We start from the raw sequence: 18870 nt of genomic DNA, 5'->3' as shown, positions 1-18870 counted from the left end.
CTGATTGGCTCCACGCTGGATCCCTGCCCCTGATTGGCCGTAGCCTCGGCCTCAGCCCCACCCCCCTCTTCAGCAGCGCCGCTCCCCATTGGCCGCTGGCCGGATCCCGGCCCCGCCCCCTCCCCTCCCCCATAGTGCAAATGGTTCCCACGGGCGGCAAACGGAACTGGAAGAACGAGAAAAGCGGCGCCGGGGGAGGGGGGAAGACGCGGCCCCCGCCCCCCCAAAACAACCCCCTTCCCCCCAAACCCCGCCCAACCTCTGGGTGGGGGAGGGGGGGCCCTGGAGACCCCCCCCATCCTCAAAAAAGTGCAAAGTGGGGGGGTCCAGGGGGGGTCCCTCGCTGTGCTTGTCGGTAATAAAAACTCGGGGTGGGGGGGACACGAGGGGGGGGGGGAGGAGAACCCAACCCACGGTGGGAGGGAGGGGGGGGTGGGATTTCTGTTGGGGAGGGGGGTCCCCACTGCCTCGTGAAGGGGGGGCGGGGGTAGGGCGGGGAGGGGGGGCCCATCCGTGTGTCCGTCCATCCGTCCGTCCGTCCGTCCGTCCGTCGGTCCGTGCGTTGCGTTCCCCCGCCGCGGCGGCTCACAGTCAGCTGACCCGCTCGGGCACAGGCGTCCGCGTGTCCACCGGCTCCCTCGCGGGCCGGGGGCCGCGGCACGGCCACGCTGGGGGGGGGGCGGGGGCGGCGGCGGCGCCGACGAGGACGACGAGGAGGAGGAGGAGGACGATGAAGAGGAGGAGGAGGTGGAGGAAGAGGAGGCAGAGTCTTTGTGCTCGGGCTCCCCTCGGTGTTTGTAGGGCGGCGACGGCGGCAGCGGCGGCGGCGGCGGGGGCTGCTGAGTCTTAGGGGGCTCCTTGGTGCAGCCGTCGGGGGCCGCGGGACCCCCCCTCTGCTCCGAGCACCCGCTCAAGTCCTGGGGGGGCGGCGGCGGCGGGTGGCGGGGGGCGGCGGGGGGGGGGGGGCTGGCGCTGTCCTTGGGGTCGCTCTGGGGGGCTCCGGCGGCGGCGGCGGCGGGGGGGGCGCGGGAGGAGCCCCCCGACCCTTGGGGCTGCCCTCCTTGCTGCGCCGGCCGGGGCTGCGGGCGCTGCGGGGGCCGCGGGAGCCCGGCGGGGTCGGCGGAGGCCGCGGCGTCGTCGTTGTCGTCGTCGTGGCGGTGGCCGCCATCGTCACCGGTTCCACCACCACCGTCTCCCTCGTCTTCCTCTTCTTGATGGGCAGCACGGTCTCCTGCACGGCCGGGGGAGTCGCCGCCTTCTTGTCGGGGCCGCCCGGCCCCCCCGGCCCCGCCGCCCCCGCCGGTTTGCGCCCGCGTTTCTTGGGCACGGCCGGGCTGTCCGGCTCGGCCCGGCGCTTACGGCCCGGCCGCCGCGGGGCCGGCGGGGCCGCGGGGCCCGGCTGGCCCGGGGAGAACGGCATCTTGACCAGCAGCTTGCCGGGGGGCTTCTCCAGAGCCCGTTTGGCCGCGGAGCCCCCCTCGGACACGGCGGAGGCCGCCTTGGGCCGGGCGCTGCCGCCTCCGCCGCCGCTGCCCTTGGGCCGCCCCCGGCCGCGGCCGGTGCCGGGGCCTTTGGGCGATTTGGGCTTCTTGGGCGGGCGCTGCTCGCGGCGCGAGGGGCTGCCCCGGCCCGTGACGGTGAAGTCGAAGTCGTTGGGGTCCAGCGAGGTGTCCCCCACCTTCTCGAAGTAGGCGATCAGCTCCACCTTGGAGCGGAAGGCTTTTCCCTGCGGGCTGCGGGTGGGAGAGCAAAGGAACGGTCAGCGAGCGGTCAGTGGTGATGACCCCACACACACACACACACACACACACATACACACACGACCTGAGTGGTCAGAGGTGATGACCACACTCCCCTCTCCAGCCACCCACACACACACACACACACACAACCTGAGTGGTCAGCGGTGATGACCACACTCCCCTCTCCAGCCACCCCACACACACACACACACAACTTGAGTGGTCAGCGGTGATGACCCCACCTCCCTCTCCGGCCACCACACACACACACGTGAGCAGTCAGCAACAATGACCACACTCCCCTCTCCGGCCACCCCACCCACCCACACACCCCCAACCCGTGCAGGGCTCACTTGATCAGGTAGACGTCGTACTTGCCGGCCGAGCGCCGGACTTGCGCTGTTTGAGTTTGCGTGTCCAGCCCTCGGCAGCGCGTGGGTCGTCGTACATGGGCCCCGCGTCGCGGATGATGGAGCGCCGCTGCTTCGGCGACGCCGACGCCTCCGGGGCCGCCGGCGCCGCCCCGGCCCCCTCCGAGCTCTCGGCCTTGCCGGCCTCGGCGGGCTCGGCCGCGGGCTGATCCGGCTCCTTGCGCTCCTTCTTGGGCTTCTTGGCCTTGGGCGGCCGCTGCAGGTTCTCCTCGGACTTCTCCTCCCTGCGGGGACACGCGGCGGTCAGTGGAGGGAGGGGAGGGGGGCAGGGATGGACAAACGGATGTGAGGGATGGGGGGTGTGGGCACGAGGGGAGGTGGGGGTGGAAGGGGTCAGTGGTGGGTGGATGGACACATGGACCGGGACACACAGCGCTGGACACACGGACAGGGCCCTGGACACAGTGCTGGACACGCGGACAGGGCCCTGGACACACAGACAGGGCCCTGGAGACAGCATCGGACACACGGACAGGGCCCTGGACACAGCGCTGGACACACAGACAGGGGCCTGGAGACAGCACTGGACACACGGACAGGGCCCTGGACACAGCGCTGGACACACGGACAGGGCCCTGGACACAGCGCTGGTCAGTGCGAGACACAACGGACAGGATGGACACGGCACTGCAGATCCCGGTCAGTGCCAGACACACGGACACCGACAGACACAGGGACACAGCCCAGTGAGCTCCCGGACACAGCACTGGTCAGTGCTGGACACACGGACACTGACAGACAGGGCCCTGCGACTCTTTGGACATGGTGCTGGTCAGCACTGGACACGCAGACCCAATGGACACACGGACACAAACCACCGGACACACGGACCAGGCCCTGCGGCTCTCCGACACAGCACTGGTCAGTGCCGGCTGCACGGACCCGATGGACACACAGACACAGCTCTGGGGAGCTCTGGACACAGCACTGGTCAGTGCTGGACGTATGGACACATGGACACACAGACACTGCCTGATGGCTCCCTGGACACAGCACTGGTCAGTGCTGGACACACAGACACCAACAAACAGGGCCCTGAGACTCTCCGGACATGGCACGGGTCAGTGCTGGACACACGGACCCCACTGGACACACGGATGCAGCACCGCATCTCCCTGGACACAGCACTGGTCAGTCCTGGACACGCAGATGGACAAACGGACAGCACTGGACACACAAACACAGCCCCAGACATCAGCACGGGGTGGAACAGCCCCGAATTGGGCAAAGCACAGGATGGGCCTGGCCGGAGCCAGGACAAGGAGGAGGAGGAGGAGGAGGAGGAGGAGGAGGAGGAAGGAGGGGCAGCCCGGACCGGCGGGAATTACAGAACGACATCCCAGTGTCCGTCAGTCTGTCCGAGGGGATGGGGGACTCGGAGTGGACACCGGACACTCCAAATCCCCGTCCTGACCGGACTAAACCCAGCCCTGGGGGTCACCAAGGGGTCGTGGTCAGTGACACCGGGGCTGTCACCGGGGTGTCACCGCGTTGGTGTCACCGGGGACGGGACCCTTGGGGCAGGGGGGTTTGGGCTGGGGTGAGACCCCCGTCCTTGGTGTCACCGCTGTCACCGGGGTGTCACCGCGTTGGTGTCACCGGGGACAGGACCCTCGGGGCAGAGGGGATTTGGGCTGCGCTGGGACCCCCATCCTTGGTGTCACCGCTGTCACCGGGGTGTCACCGCGTTGGTGTGACCGGGGACGGGACCCTCGGGGCAGGGGGGGTTTGGGCTGGGCTGGGACCCCTGTCCTCGGTGTCACCGCTGTCACCGGGGTGTCACCATGTTGGTGTGACCGGGGACGGGACCCTCGGGGCAGGGGGGGTTTGGGCTGGGCTGGGACCCCCGTCCTCAGTGTCACTGCTGTCACCGGGGTGTCACCATGTTGGTGTCACCGGGGACGGGACCCTCGGGGCAGGGGGGGTTTGGGCTGGGCTGGGACCCCTGTCCTCGGTGTCGCTGGGGGCGGGGGTCCCGTCCTGGCGAGGAACCACACACAGAGCTGAGGCTGGGGGAGAGGCGGGACCCCCGCTATGGGGCGGTTACGGGGTGGGGAGGGGGATGCAGCCCCTCAGGACCCCACAGTGTCACCCTGGTGGCCATCAGGGGAACCCCCCCCGACCCCTCCCCACCGATGGGGGGAGCACAGCCTTGACCCCCCCAGCCCCATCCTGGGGCTAAAAGTCACAAAAACGGCACCAAAAAATTTGGGAAGGGGCGTGAGAATGTTGGGATGAGGGGGAATGGGGACAGGGGGTGACCCCCAGGGACCCTCCAACATGTCCTGGGGTCTCAGGGGGGCTGGGGTGGCCTCAGGGTTGGAGGTCTGAGGTGGCCCTGGGGGTCTCTTGATGGCCCTGCGGGTCTTGGGGGGGTTCTGGGGTGGCCCTGGGGGTCTCTTGATGGCCCTGGGGGTCTCTTGGTGGCCCTGGAGGGTCCCTAGGGGGTCCCAGAAGGGGTCTTGGGGGGTCTGGGGTGGCCCTGGGGGTCTCTTGGTGGCCCTGAGGGTCCCAGGGGTGCATTGGGGTGGCCCTGGGGGTCTCTTGGTGGACCTGGGTTGGTCCCTGGGAGGTCCCAGTGGGGTCTGGGGTGGCCCCAGGGTTGAGGATCCCAAGTGGTCTCAGGGGTCTCAGGGTGGGCACAGCAAAGGTGGGAATGAGAAGCCAAATTTTGGGGTGTTCCGGGAAAATTTGGGCAATTTCAGCGGAACTTGGGAAATTTTGGGGTGATTTGTGAGATTTCGGGGGTGAGGGCGGTTTTAGGGCGATCCCAGGTGAGATTTGGGGGAATTTGGGGGATTTGGGGTGATCCGGAGGGGTCGCGGGAGCGCGGCCGTTTTGGGGGAATTTGAGGCGTTTTTGGGAGCAGCGTGAGGGGAACATTTGCAGCAACTTCGGTGCAATTCTGGCTATTTTGGGGCTGCTGAATTTTCGGGGAATTCAGGGTATTTTGGGGTGAGTCGGGGAGTTTGGGGGCGCTGCACGAGTGCAGAAATTCGGGAAATTTGGGGGATTTTTGGGTGAAACGAGCATTTGGGGTGTGCAGCGTGAGCAGCATTTTGGGGCAATTTTGGGGATTTTTTGGTGAGGCACGAGCAGAAAATTTTGGGGCAATTCAGGGGACTTTAGGGTAAATCGGGATTTGGGATGCGGCGTGAGGAGTAGTTTGGGGCAATTTTGGGGATTTTGGGGCGCAGCATTTTGGGATAACTCGGGGATTTGGGGGCGCAGCATGAGAAGCAGGTTGGGCCATTTTTGAGTATTTTGGGGCGCAGCATTTTGGGGCAGTTCGGGATATTTCGGGGCGCCACGTGCACGAAGTAATTTGTGGCAGTTTTGGGGTGCAGTATTTTGGGGAAATTAAGGGTATTTTGGGGTAACCCGGGGTACTTTGGGGCACCACGTGAGCGCGACAGTTCGGGGCAAATTTGGCCTTTTGGGGCGCAGTGCAAGCGTAACATTTTGGGGTGACTCGGGCGTTTCGGGGTGACTCCTGGGATTTTGGGGTGACTTCGGAGGGTTTTGGGGTGACTTCGGGGGGGGGTCGGGGTAAGTAGGGGAGTTATGCGGTGATTTAGGGAGGATTGGGGTAACTAAAATTTCGGGGTGACCTCGGAGGAGGTTCGGGGTGAATTTTGGGTGACTCGGGGTGGATTTTGGGGTGACTCGGGAGAGCTTTGGGGCGGTTTTTGGGGTTTTGGGTGCGCGCGGGACGGGCCGGGGGGTGTGTCCCCTTGAGGGGGGCGGGGGTCCCTCAAAGAGAGAAGGGGGGGGTCCCCATCTCCCACCCTAACGGGGACAACACCGGAATGGCGACACTGACAGAATTTTGGGGAGGGAGTGGGGGGGGGGGGGGGTCCCAAATTTCGTAGCGGGGTTGCTGGGAGGAGGGGGGGGGCCCCGGCATTTTGGGGTCTCACGGAGGAAAGGGAACGGAGGTCCCCCCATTGCGGAGGGGTCCCGCGGAAGGCTCGGGGGGTCCCACCGAGGGTTCCCCGTACCTGGGGGGCTCCTCCCGCCCCCCGGGGGGGCCGCGGCCGCTCGTGACGCACTCGCGGCGCTCGCAGCCCCCCCCCAGCCCTCACACACACACACACACCCCCCCGCCCGCCATTCCCGGTTCCCGCCCGGCCCGTGAGGGGAAGGAAAGGGGGGGGGGGGGGGGCGTGAGGGAGAGAGGAGGGGGGGGGGGGCGTCGCCCCCGCGCGCGCGCGAGACCCCCCCCCCCCCCCTCCGCCTTTCCCGCTCCCTCACAGCTTTCCCCAACACCCGCCGCGGCCCCCCCCGGCCCCGCCGCCCCCTCCTCACTCACAGCCGCCCCTCGTCGCCGCTCGGCGCCGCCGCCGCCATTTTCTTCGCAGCGAAGAACCCGCGGGGGGGGGGGGGGGGGGGAAGCTGAGGGGGGGGGCCGGGAGGGGGGGGGGGCGGAGGGGGGGGGGGCGGCCCGGACCGAGCGGCGACGGGAACCCGGAGCGGAGCTGGCTCCGCCCCTCCGCCCGAAACCGATTGGCAGAGCTTCCCGTCGGTCAAGGCGTCGGCGCGCGGTGATTGGGCGGCGGGGCCGCCCTCCGGGGGCGGAGCCGGGGCGCTCGCGCCGGGCCGTTGGAATTGGCGGGAAGCGCTGTCAGTTACGGGAGGCGGGGCCGGCGGAGCGCGCGCGGGCGTTCATTGGGCCCCGCGCCGGGACGCCGGGCTCTGATTGGCTGTGATGGATGTCGGTCAAGAGACGGCGAAGGGGGCGTGGCCTGGCCCCCCCCGCGCTGCGAAGGGTTTGAAATCCAACGGCCGTAACGGTCCGCGAGGCCACGCCCCCTCCGGGCCACGCCCTGGCCACGCCCCGCCCGCCCGGGTCCCGCTGCCCCAGTACGGGGATAACTGGGACCAGTACGGGGACAGCAGGGACCAGTGTGGGACAACTGGGACCAGTGTGGGACAACTGGGACCAGTACGGGATAACTGGGAGCAGTACGGGGACAGCAGGGACCAGTGTGGGACAACTGGGACCAGTGTGGGACAACTGGGACCAGTACGGGATAACTGGAGCAGTATGGGGACAGCAGGGACCAGTGTGGGACAACTGGGACCAGTGTGGGACAACTGGGACCAGTACGGGGATAACTGGGAGCAGTACAGGGAAAACTGGGACCAGTATGGGGACAGCAGGGCCAGTACGGGGACACTGGGGACCAGTATGGGAGAACTGGGGCCAGAAAGGGGACAGCTGGGACCAGCACAGGGACAGTGGAGACCAGTATGGGGACCAGTGTGAGACAACTGGGACCAGTACAGGGACAACTGGGACCAGTACGGGATAACTGGGACCAGTGTGGGAGATGTGGGTCCAGTACAGGATAACTGGGACCAGTGCGGGGACAACTGGGGTCAGTTATAGGAGCAAGTGGGACCAGTATGGGCATTGTGGCCACCAGTACCAGACCAGTATGGGCACCACAGTCACCAGTGCAGGACCAGTATGGGGACCACTGGGACCAGTACGGGACCAGTCCAGCCACTACGGCCACCAGTAAGGAACCAGTATGGGACCAGTCCGGCCACAGTGGCCACCAGTAAAGAACCAGTATGTCACAGTGGCCACCAGTAAAGAACCAGTATGGGACCAGTATGGCACAGTGGCCACCAGTAAAGAACCAGTATGGCAATGACGGCCACCAGTACAGAACCAGTATGGGACCAGTCCGGCTGCTGTGGCCTCCAGTTTGCTCACAGGTGCCCCCCCATTCCGGAGCGGGGGGAGGGGCGGGGGCCGGACCCCCCCTCCAGGGGGATGAGCGGGGATGGAGCGCTAATCCCCCCCCCTCCCCCACCCCCACCCTCGGCCCTTCCCGACCCCCCCCCCCCCGGACAACCCCAAACCCCCCCGACCCCCTCCTCAATATAGGACCCCCTCCCCAAACTCCTCAGGACACCCCCAAACTCCCCGGACCCCCCCCATCCCCCCGTGTTCCATCAGTTCCTTTCCCTCCCCCCCCTTTTTCCACCCCCCCTCCCCTTTTCGGGGGTCCCGCCCCCCCCAATCCCCGGATCGGGGCCACCTCCGGGGGATTGTCCCTAATCCCGGGCAATCCCCGTGACCCCCCCCGGGATTAGGGGGACACCTGGGGGGGGGTCCCCAGAGGGACCCTGGGACATGTAGTCCCCCTGGAGGGGAGCAGGGACCCCCCAAAGGTCACCCGGGACCCCCCCAAAATTCCCCAGAACCCCCTAAATGTCATCTGGGACCCCTCAAATGGTCACCAGGACCCCAAAATGTCACTCAGGAACCCCCCTAATGTCAACCGGGACCCCCCAAATGTCACTCAGGACCCCCCAAAATCCCCCTGGGACCCCCTAAATGTCACCTGGAACCCCCCTCCCAATGTCCCCAAAGCCCTGCGGTGACACCGGGGGAGGGGGTAGCAGGACCCCAAAATCCAGGGGGGAAAACTGGGGGGGGGCTCCAGAGGGGTTTGGGGGTACAGAGGGGGAGGGTCTGGGGTGTTTTGGGGTTTGGGGGGGGACTCGAGAGAAGTTTTGGGGTGTGGGTGAGGGGGGGTCGGGAAAGTTCAGGGCTCAAATTTGGGGTCCTGGGAGGGTTTTTGGGGTTCGATTTGTGGGCAGGGGACAGTCGCAATAAAATTTTGGCAAACCCAAGGAGGTTTTGGGGTTCAGTCTGGGGTCCCAGGGAGGTTTTGGGGTCCAGTCTGGGGTCCCAAAGAGGTTTCGGGGTCCAGTTTGGTGGCACAGTGTGGTATCAGGGAATTTTGGCGTCCAATTTGGGGGTCTCACAGAGCTTTTGGGGTCCAATTTGGGATCCTAAAGAGCTTTTGAGGTCCAGATTGTTGATACAGAGTTTTGCCAGGGACCTTTTGGGATCCCAAGAAATTTTTGCGATCCAATTTAGGGTCTCACAGAGTTTTTGGGGTCCAATTTAGGACCCCAGCAACGTTTTGGGGTCCAATTTGTGATCCCAGGGACCTTTTGGGGTCCAATTTGCGATCCCAGGGACATTTTGGCATCCAATTTGCGATCCCAGGGACATTTTCGGGTCCAATTTCCGATCCCAGTGAACTTTTGTGGCCAATTTGAGCTTTCACAAAGCTTTTAGGGCCCAATTTGCGATCCCAGGGACATTTTGGGGTCCAATTTCCGATCCCAGGGACATTTTCGGGTCCAATTTCCGATCCCAGCGACCTTTTGTGGCCCGATTTGAGCTTTCACAAAGCTTTTAGGGCCCAATTTGGGATCCCAGACACCTCCCAGTCCCCAATTTTCCACCTCAACACCCCCAAAACCCCCAACCCCCCGCAGCACCCAGGGTATTTCAGGACCACCCCCCCCCCCAATTACACCAGCACCCAATTAAGCCTTTTAGGATTGGGGGGGGTTCTGATACCCCCTGATCCCCCACCCCAACCCCGCTAATCAGGGCTCGGGGGCGATTAAGACCCCCCGAAAGCCGCTTGCCCGGCGCCTAAGCCCGGCTTGGCCAGCGCCGGCTCCGGGATGAGCCGGGCTCAGCCGCGCTTTACCTCCTGAGCCCCGATTATTGGGGGGGGGTCCCATCCGCCCCCCGCCCTATAAAAGATGCTCCTCGTCGCCCCTCGTCCGTCCTCCCGCCCGCCCGTCCGTCCGCCCGTCACCGCCGCCATGCAGAAGTCGCGGGAGATGCGGGATGAGCTCCCCGAGGATTTCTACATCCCCATGACCTTGGACACCCCAAACGTGACGGCGCTGAGCCCCTTCCTGGTACCCAAAACCCACCTGGGCAGCCCCGGCATCTTCAAGGCCATGGCGGCCTTCATGTTCCTGCTGGTGGTGCTGGGCGTCCCCATCAACGCGCTGACCGTGGTGTGCACGGCCAAGTACAAGAAGCTGAGGTCGCACCTCAACTACATCCTGGTCAACCTGGCGGTGGCCAACTTGCTGGTGGTGTGCGTGGGCTCCACCACGGCCTTCTACAGCTTCTCGCAGATGTACTTCGCCCTGGGGCCGCTGGCCTGCAAGATCGAGGGGTTCGCGGCCACGCTGGGCGGTGAGGGATGAGGGGAATGTGGGGAGTGGAGGGGTTGGGGGCTTTGGGGGTGTGGGACGTGGGTTTTGAGGTCGTTATGGTCGGGGGGTGTTGGGTCTGGGGACGTTGGGGCTGTGGGATGTGGGTTATGAGGTCACCACGGTCTGGGGATGTTGGGTGTGGGGGCACTGCGTGTGTAGAACATGAGGTACAAGGTCACCATGGTCTGGGGGTTTTGGGTCTGGGGGCACTGGGTGTGTAGAACATGAGGCACAAGGTCACCATGGTCTGGGGGTTTTGGGTCTGGGGGCGTTGGGGCTGTGGGATGTGGGTTATGAGGTCACCATGGTCTGGGGATGTTGGGTCTGAGGGTTTTGGGTCTGGGGGACATGGCCCACAAGGTCACCACGGTTTGGAGGTGTTGGGTTGGGGACGTTGGGTCTGGGGGCGTTGGGGGTGTGGGGCATGGGCTATGAGGTCACCATGGTCTGGGGGTGTTGGGTCTGGGGGCACTGGGTGTGTAGAACATGAGGCACAAGGTCACCATGGTCTGGGGGTTTTGGGTCTGGGGGTGTTGGGGGTGTGGGGTGTAGGCCACGAGATCACCATAGTCTGGGGTTGTTGGGTTTGGGGCTGTTGGTTTGGGTGTGTTGGATTTTGGGTATTGGAGGTGAGGGTGTCCAGTAGAAGGTCACCATGACCTGAGGTTGTTGGGTCAGGGGGCGTTGGGGGTGTGGGATGTGGGTTATGAGGTCACCACGGTCTGGGGTTGTTGGGTCTGGGGGCATTGGGGGTGTGGGGTGTGGGTTATGAGGTCACCATGGTCTGGGGGTGTTGGTTTTGGAGGCGTTGGGTCTGGGAGTTTTGGGTCTGGGGGCATTGGGTGTGTAGAACCTGGGGCACAAGGCCACCATGGTCTGGGGGTGCTGGGTCTGGGGGCATTGGGGGTCTGAGGGTGCTGGACATGAGGGTAAAAGGTCACCATGGTTTGCGGGTGTTGGGTTTGGGGCGTTGAGGGTATGGGCCACAAGGTCACCCTGGTCTGGGGTGTTGGGTCTGGGGGTGTTGGGTCTGGGGGTGTTGGGCGTGTGGGACGTGGGCTTCGAGGTCACCATAGTCAGGGGACGTTGGGTCTGGGGGCACTGGGGGTGTGGGACATGGGCTACGAGGTCATCATGGTCTGGGATGTTGGTTTTGGAGACATTGGGTCTGGGGGCATTGGGGGTGTGGGACATGGGCTACGAGGTCACCATGGTCTGGGGATGTTGGTTTTGGAGACGTTGGGTCTGGGGGCATTGGATTTGGGGCGTTGGGGGTGTGGGGCATGGGCTACGAGGTCACCATGGTCTGGGGATGTTGGGTTTGGGACACTTGGGTTTTGGGTATTGGAGATGAGGGTGTCCAGTAGAAGGTCACCATGATCTGAGGTCGTTGGGTCTGGGGACATTGGACATGAGGGTAGAAGGTCACCTTGGTCTGGGAGTTTTGGGTCTGGGGGCATTGAGGGTGTGGGACATGAGCTACAAGGTCACCATGGCATGGGGGTGTTGGGTCTGGGGGTGTTGGACATGAGGGTAGAAGGTCACCATGGTCTGGGGACATTGAGTCTGGGGGTGGTGGGGTAAGGGGTGGTGGGGTTGGGGGTGTTGCGTTTGGGGACGTTGGTTTTGGGGATGTTGGGGTGTGGGACATGGGACACAAGGTCACCATGGCCTGGTGACATGGGCATGGGCACAGTTGTCCAAGAAGTGTTGGCTCTGGGGACATTGGGGTGTGGGACATGGGCACAAGGTCACCATGGTCCTGGGGCTGTTGGGTCTGGGCACGTTGGACATGAGGACAAGAGGCAGATGGTCACCATGCCCTGGTGACAAAGGCGTGGGGACAGTTGGCCGAGGAGTGTTGGCTCTGGAGACATTGGGGATGTGGGACATGGGTAGGAGGACACCGTGGTCTGGGGACATTGGGTGTGGTGGCATTGGGCGTGGGGACACTGGGGCGTGGGACGTGGGGTAGAAGGTCATCATGATCTGGGGACATTGAGTTTGGGGACACTGGGTGTGGTGGCATTGGGCGTGGGGACACTGGGGTGTGGGACATGGGGTAGAAGGTCATCATGATCTGGGGACATTGAGTTTGGGGACACTGGGTGTGGTGGCAATGGGCGTGGGGACACTGGACATGTGGGCTGTGGGGCAGAAGGTCACTGGGGTCACTGAGGACATCGGCCGTGGGGACAGTTGGCCGAGGAGCGCCGGTGTGGGGACACTGGGCAGAGGGACAGGGGGACACAAGGACATGGGGACACCAGGGATGGGGGACAATGGGGACATGGGGACACCATGGCATTGGCACAGGGTGGTGTCCCTGTGGTCGCTACCCATGGTGGTCATGGTGACAGGGATGGCACAGGGGGTGGTGACAGGGATGTCACCCATGTCCCCTGTCCCCAGGGATGGTGTCCCTGTGGTCCCTGGCTGTGGTGGCCATGGTGACAGGGATGGCACAGGGGGTGGTGACAGGGGTGTCACCCGTGTCCCCTGTCCCCAGGATGGTGTCCCTGTGGTCCCTGGCCGTGGTGGCCATGGTGGCAGGGGTGTCACCCGTGTCCCCCGTCCCCAGGGATGGTGTCCCTGTGGTCCCTGGCCATGGTGGCCATGGTGACAGGGGTGTCACCCGTGTCCCCTGGGATGGTGTCCCTGTGGTCATTGGCCGTGGTGGCCATGGTGACAGGGGTGTCACCCGTGTCCCCTGTCCCCAGGGATGGTGTCCCTGTGGTCATTGGCTGTGGTGGCCATGGTGGCCATGGTGACAGGGATGGCACAGGGGTGGTGACAGGGGTGTCACCCGTGTCCCTGTCCCCAGGGATGGTGTCCCTGTGGTCATTGGCTGTGGTGGCCATGGTGACAGGGATGTCACCCGTGTCCCCTGTCCCCAGGGATGGTGTCCCTGTGGTCCCTGGCCCGTGGTGGCCATGGTGACAGGGATGTCACCCATTGTCCCCTGTCCCCAGGGATGGTGTCCCTGTGGTCCCTGGCCGTGGTGGCCATGGTGGCAGGGATGGCACAGAGGGTGGTGACAGGATGTCACCTGTGTCCCCTGTCCCCAGGGATGGTGTCCCTGTGGTCCCTGGCCGTGGTGGCCTTCGAGCGGTTCCTGGTCATCTGCAAGCCCCTGGGCAACTTCACCTTCCGGGGCAGCCCACGCCGTGCTGGGCTGTGCCATCACTGGATCTTTGGCCTCATCGCCTCCGTGCCCCCCTCTTCGGCTGGAGCAGGTCTGGGGGTCCCGGGGGGGGGTCTGGGGGTCCCGGGAGGGGGGGTCTGAGGGGGTCTGGGGGTCCCCCAAAGTTTGGGGGTTCCAATGGGATCTGGGGGTCCCTGGAGTTGGCAATCTGGGGAAGGCTGGGGGGTCCCAGTTGGGTTGAGGGGGGTCCCAGGAGGGTCAGGGGTCTCGGGGTGTTTGGGGTCCCTGGAGGATCTGGGGGTCCCGGGGGGGGTCTGGGGGTCCCGGGAGGGGGGTCTGAGGGGGTCTGGGGGTCCCCAAAGTTTGGGGGTTCCAATGGGATCTGGGGGTCCCTGGAGTCGGGGATCTGGGGAAGGTTGGGGGGTCCCAGTTGGGTTGAGGGGGGTCCCAGGAGGGTCAGGGGTCCTGGATGGGGTCAGAGGGTCCCTGGGGTCAGGGGTTTGGGGGTTTTGGGGGTCCTGGGGGGGGGTTTGAGTCTTCAAGGGAGGGTGGGGGGTCTTGGATGGGGTCAGGGGTTTTGGGGGGGTTGAGGATCCTGGAGGATTTTGGGGGTCCCGAGGGGTTTTAAGGGTCTGGGGGCGGATCGGGGGTCCTGGGGGAGGTCCGGGGGTCCTTCAGCCGTGCGACCCCTCCTCAGCCGCGCCCCCAGACCCCATTCCCGGGGGTTGGGAGTGCCCGGAATGCTCGGGGATTTTGGGATCCCAGAGGATCCCGGGGCTCCCAGGGATTTTGGGGGGATCCCGGGGACTTTGCTGATCCCGGGGGCGGCTCGGGGGTCCCGGCTGAGTTCGGGGGTCCCATGGGCAGTGCCCATCCCCGGTTCCCCCCTCCCCAAGCCCCATCCCCGAGGGTCTGAGCAGCTCCAGGGCTCGGGGGGTCCCGGAGATTTTCGGGGATTTGTTGGACCGGGAATCTCGGGGGAGGTTCGGGGGTCCCGGGGCGGCTCGGGGGTCCCGGGCTGAGTTCGGGGGTCCCATGGGCAGTGTCCACCCCCCGTGCCCCCCTCCCCAGCTCCATCCCCGAGGGTCTGAGCAGCTCCAGGGCTCGGGGGTCCCGGAGATTTTCGGGGATTTGCTGGACCGGGAATCTCGGGGGAGGTTCGGGGGTCCCGGGGGCGGCTCGGGGGTCGCGGGGGCGGTCTGGGGTGACCCCCCCTCGGTTCCCCCCCCCTCCCCAGGTACATCCCCGAGGGGCTGCAGTGCTCCTGCGGCCCGGACTGGTACACGACGGACAACAAATGGAACAACGAGTCCTACGTGATTTTCCTCTTCTGCTTCTGCTTCGGCTTCCCCCTGAGCGTCATCGTCTTCTCCTACGGGCGGCTGCTGCTCACCCTGCGCGCGGTGAGGGGGTCTTGGGGGGTCTGGAGGGGTTTTTGGGGGGTCTTGGGGGGTCCTGGAGGGGTTTTTGGGGGGTCTTGGGGGGTCCTGGGTGTCAGGGGAGCACGGGTTGCTGATCGTGATTATCTCCTATGGACGGGCGGCGCCTGCCCTGGTTGCCGTGAGGGGATTTTGGGGGGTCCCGGGGGTCCTAGGAGGTCTTGGAGGGTACACGGGTTTATTGGGGTACACGGGTTTATTGGGGTACACGGTTTATTGGGGGCACAGGGGAATTGGGGTGCCGTGGGGTGGGTGGTCCCTGGGGGAGACCCCAAAGCAGGGGGGCAGTGGGTGGGGTCTGAGAACCCCCCCCCCCAAGTGTGTGAGACCCCCAGGGGTCACTGGCATGGTTGAGTCCCCCAGACCGACCCCATAACTGAGCCCACACTGAGCCCAGATCTGACCCCATATCTCCCCACAATGACCCCATATCTGACCCCATATCTGACCCCAGATCTCCCCACACCTGACCCCATAACTGAGCCCAGACCTGACCCCATATCTGACCCATATCTGACGCCATATCTAACACCACACTGACCCCGTATCTGACCCCATATCTCCCCACAATGACCCCACACTGACCCCATCCTGTCCCCTATATCTGACCCTGTATCTCCCCACAATGACCCCATATCTCCCCCCACATCCGATCCCATATCTCCCCTATATCTGACCCACATCTGACCCATATCTGACTCTATCTCCCCACATCTGACCCTATATCTGACCCATATCTCCCCTATATCTGACCCACATCTAACCCCATATCTGACCCCATATCTCCCTACACTGACCCCAGATCTGACCCTGTATCTCCCCATATCTAACCCCCTATCTGACCCATATCTCCCCACACTGACCCCTACATCTGACCCACATCTGACCCCTATATCTGACCCACATCTGACCCATATCCCCCCTATATCTGACCCACATCTAAACCCATATCTGACCCCATATCTCCCTACATTGACCCCAGATCTGACCCTGTATCTCCCCACACTGACCCCTATATCTGACCCACATCCGACCCCATATCTGACCCATATCTCCCCTATATCTGACCCACATCTAACCCCATATCTGACCCCATATCTCCCTACATTGACCCCAGATCTGACCTGTATCTCCCCATATCTAACCCATATCTGACCCTGTATCTCCCCATATCTAACCCCTTATCTGACCCTGTATCTCCTCATATCTGACTCCGTATCTCCCCACACTGACCCCTACATCTGACCCCTATATCTGACCCATATCTCCCCTATATCTGACCCACATCTAACCCCATATCTGACCCCATATCTCCCTACATTGACCCCATATCTGACCCTCTATCTCCCCATATCTGACCCGTATCTGACCCTGTATCTCCCCATATCTAACCCCCTATCTGACCCGTATCTCCCACACTGACCCCTACATCTGACCCACATCTGACCCCTACATCTGACCCATATCCCCCCTATATCTGACCCACATCTAACCCATATCTGACCCCATATCTCCCTACATTGACCCCAGATCTGACCCTGTATCTCCCCATATCTGACCCGTATCTGACCCTGTATCTCCCATATCTAACCCGTATCTCCCCACACTGACCCCTATATCTGACCCACATCTGACCCCTATATCTGACCCACATCTGACCCCATATCTGACCCACATCTGACCCCATATCTGACCCCATATCTCCCTACATTGACCCCAGATCTGACCCTGTATCTCCCCATATCTAACCCCCTATCTGACCCGTATCTCCCCACACTGACCCCTACATCTGACCCACATCTGACCCATATCTCCCACACTGACCCTCCCTGTCCCCCCACAGGTGGCCAAGCAGCAGGAGCAGTCGGCCACGACGCAGAAGGCGGAGCGCGAGGTGACCAAGATGGTGGTGGTGATGGTGCTGGGCTTCCTGGTGTGCTGGCTGCCCTACTGCTCCTTCGCGCTCTGGGTGGTGACGCACCGGGGACACCCTTCGACGTGGGGCTGGCCTCCATCCCCTCCGTCTTCTCCAAGGCCTCCACCGTCTACAACCCCGTCATCTACGTCTTCATGAACAAGCAGGTGGGCACTCGGGGACATGGGGACAGTGGGGACAAGTGCGGGTAGCGGGGACAATGGGGACAGTGGGGATGGTAGGAACAGTGAGGGTGGTGGGGACATGGGGACAGTGCATCTACGTCTTCATGAACAAGCAGGTGGGCACTCGGGGACATGGGGACAGTGGGGATGGTGAGACAGTGGGGACAATGGGGACAATGGGGACAGTGGGGATAATGGGGACAATGGGGATGGTAGGAACAGTGAGGGTGGTGGGGACATGGGCACGGTGGCATCTACGTCTTCATGAACAAGCAGGTGGGGACTCGGGGACATGGGACAATGGGGACAGTGAGGGTAGTGGGGACAGTGAGGGTAGTGGGGACAATGGGGACAGTGGGGATGGTGAGACAGTGGGGACAATGGGGACAATGGGGACAGTGGGGATGGTAGGAACAGTGAGGGTGGTGGGGACATGGGGGACAGTGGCATCTACGTCTTCATGAACAAGCAGGTGGGGACTCGGGGACAGTGGGGACAATGGGGACCATGGGGGATAGTGGATGATGATGATGATGTGCGTGGTGGGGACAATGGGGACATGGGGACAGTGGGGGTGATGGTGGCATCTACATCTTCATGAACAAGCAGGTGGGGACATGGGGACGGTGGGGACAATGGGGACCATGGGATGGTGGACAGTGGGGACAATGGGGACGATGGGACAATGGGACAACAGGGCAGTGGGGGTAATGGGGATTGTGGGGACAGTGGAGATGAGGAGATGATGGAGACAATGGTGACATGGGACAATGGGGACAATAGGGACAGTGGGGGTGATGGTGGCATCTACGTCTTCATGAACAAGCAGGTGGGGACGGTGGGGACAATGGGGACAGTGGGAATGGTGGGGATAACGGGGACTATGGGGACGGTGGCATCTACGTCTTCATGAACAAGCAGGTGGGGCACATGGGGACAGTGGGGACAATGGGGCAGTGGAACGGGGGGACAATGGGGATGGTGGGGACAGTGAAGGTGGTGGGGACATGGGGACAGTGGGCACCTCTGTCTTCATGAACAAGCAGGTGGGGATCTGGGACCAATGGGGACAGTGGAGATGGTGGGGATGATGGAGACGGTGAGGGTGGTGGGGTAATAGGGACCATGGGGATGGTGGGACAAGTGGGGACAATGGGGATGGTGGGACATTGGGACAGTGGGGACAGTGGGGACAATGGGGCAGTGGGACAGTGGGGACAATGGGGACAATGGGTACAAGGGGGCAGTGGGGGGGGATGGGGGTCTCTCTGTGGGTCCGGGCTCTCTCCGTGGGTCGGGGCTCTCTCCGTGGGTCTGGGGCTGTTCCTATGGGTGCCACTGTGGGTCTGGGGTCCCTCTGTGGGTCGGGCTCTCTCCGTGGGTCTGGGGTCCCACATGCCACCCCCTCCCCGCCCCCGCAGTTCCGCTCGTGCATGCTCAAGCTCGTGTTCTGCGGCCGGAGCCCCTTCGGGGACGATGACGACGTGTCGGGCTCGTCGCAGGCCACGCAGGTGTCCTCGGTGTCCTCCAGCCAGGTGTCCCCGGCGTAGGGGCTGCCCCACGGCTGCCCCACGGCTCTGCCCCACGGCGGGGCTGACCCACAGCGGGCTCGACCCAGCCAGGGCTGCCCCACGGCGGGCTCAGCCCCATACCGAGCTCTGCCCACAGCGGGGTGGGACCCAGCCAGGGCTGCCTCACACCGGGCTCGGCCCTATATAGGGCTCTGCCCCACACTGGGCTCTGCCCTATATGAGGCTGTGCCCCACATAGAGCTCTGCCCCATATCGGGCTCAGCCCTTTATCAAGCTCTGCCCCACACCGGGCTCTGCTCCATATCAGGTTCTGCCCCATATGAGGCTGTGCCCCACATAGAGCTCTGCCCCATATCGAGCTGTGCCCTATATTGGGCTCGGCCCTATATCAGGCTCAGTCTCACAGTTCTGCCCTGTGGAGGGCTCTGC

General features: G+C 63.9%; 2 protein-coding genes across 2 annotated transcripts; one reads left to right on the top strand and one right to left on the bottom strand.

Moving 5' to 3' along the window:
* Positions 1-492: 492 nt before the first annotated feature.
* MECP2 (methyl-CpG binding protein 2) lies at positions 493-6541 on the bottom strand. The gene is given in 6 exon segments (XM_063182748.1): positions 493-653; positions 752-941; positions 989-1733; positions 2096-2129; positions 2132-2397; positions 6486-6541. Coding segments are annotated over 6 exon segments (1335 nt in total). The 5' UTR covers positions 6524-6541; the 3' UTR covers positions 493-591.
* Positions 6542-9820: 3279 nt separating this feature from the next.
* On the top strand, positions 9821-18459 carry LOC134434048 (blue-sensitive opsin-like). Its single transcript, XM_063182746.1, is given in 7 exon segments — positions 9821-10205; positions 13294-13443; positions 13446-13461; positions 14608-14773; positions 16653-16797; positions 16800-16891; positions 18331-18459. Coding segments are annotated over 7 exon segments (1083 nt in total).
* The last annotated feature ends 411 nt before the right edge of the window (positions 18460-18870 follow it).

The sequence above is a fragment of the Melospiza melodia genome, unplaced genomic scaffold, assembly GCF_035770615.1.
Source record: "Melospiza melodia melodia isolate bMelMel2 unplaced genomic scaffold, bMelMel2.pri scaffold_311, whole genome shotgun sequence".
Taxonomy (NCBI): Eukaryota; Metazoa; Chordata; class Aves; order Passeriformes; family Passerellidae; genus Melospiza; species Melospiza melodia.
The sequence above is the reverse complement of the archived record's forward strand: the minus strand, read 5'-3'. Positions and strand labels throughout refer to the sequence as shown.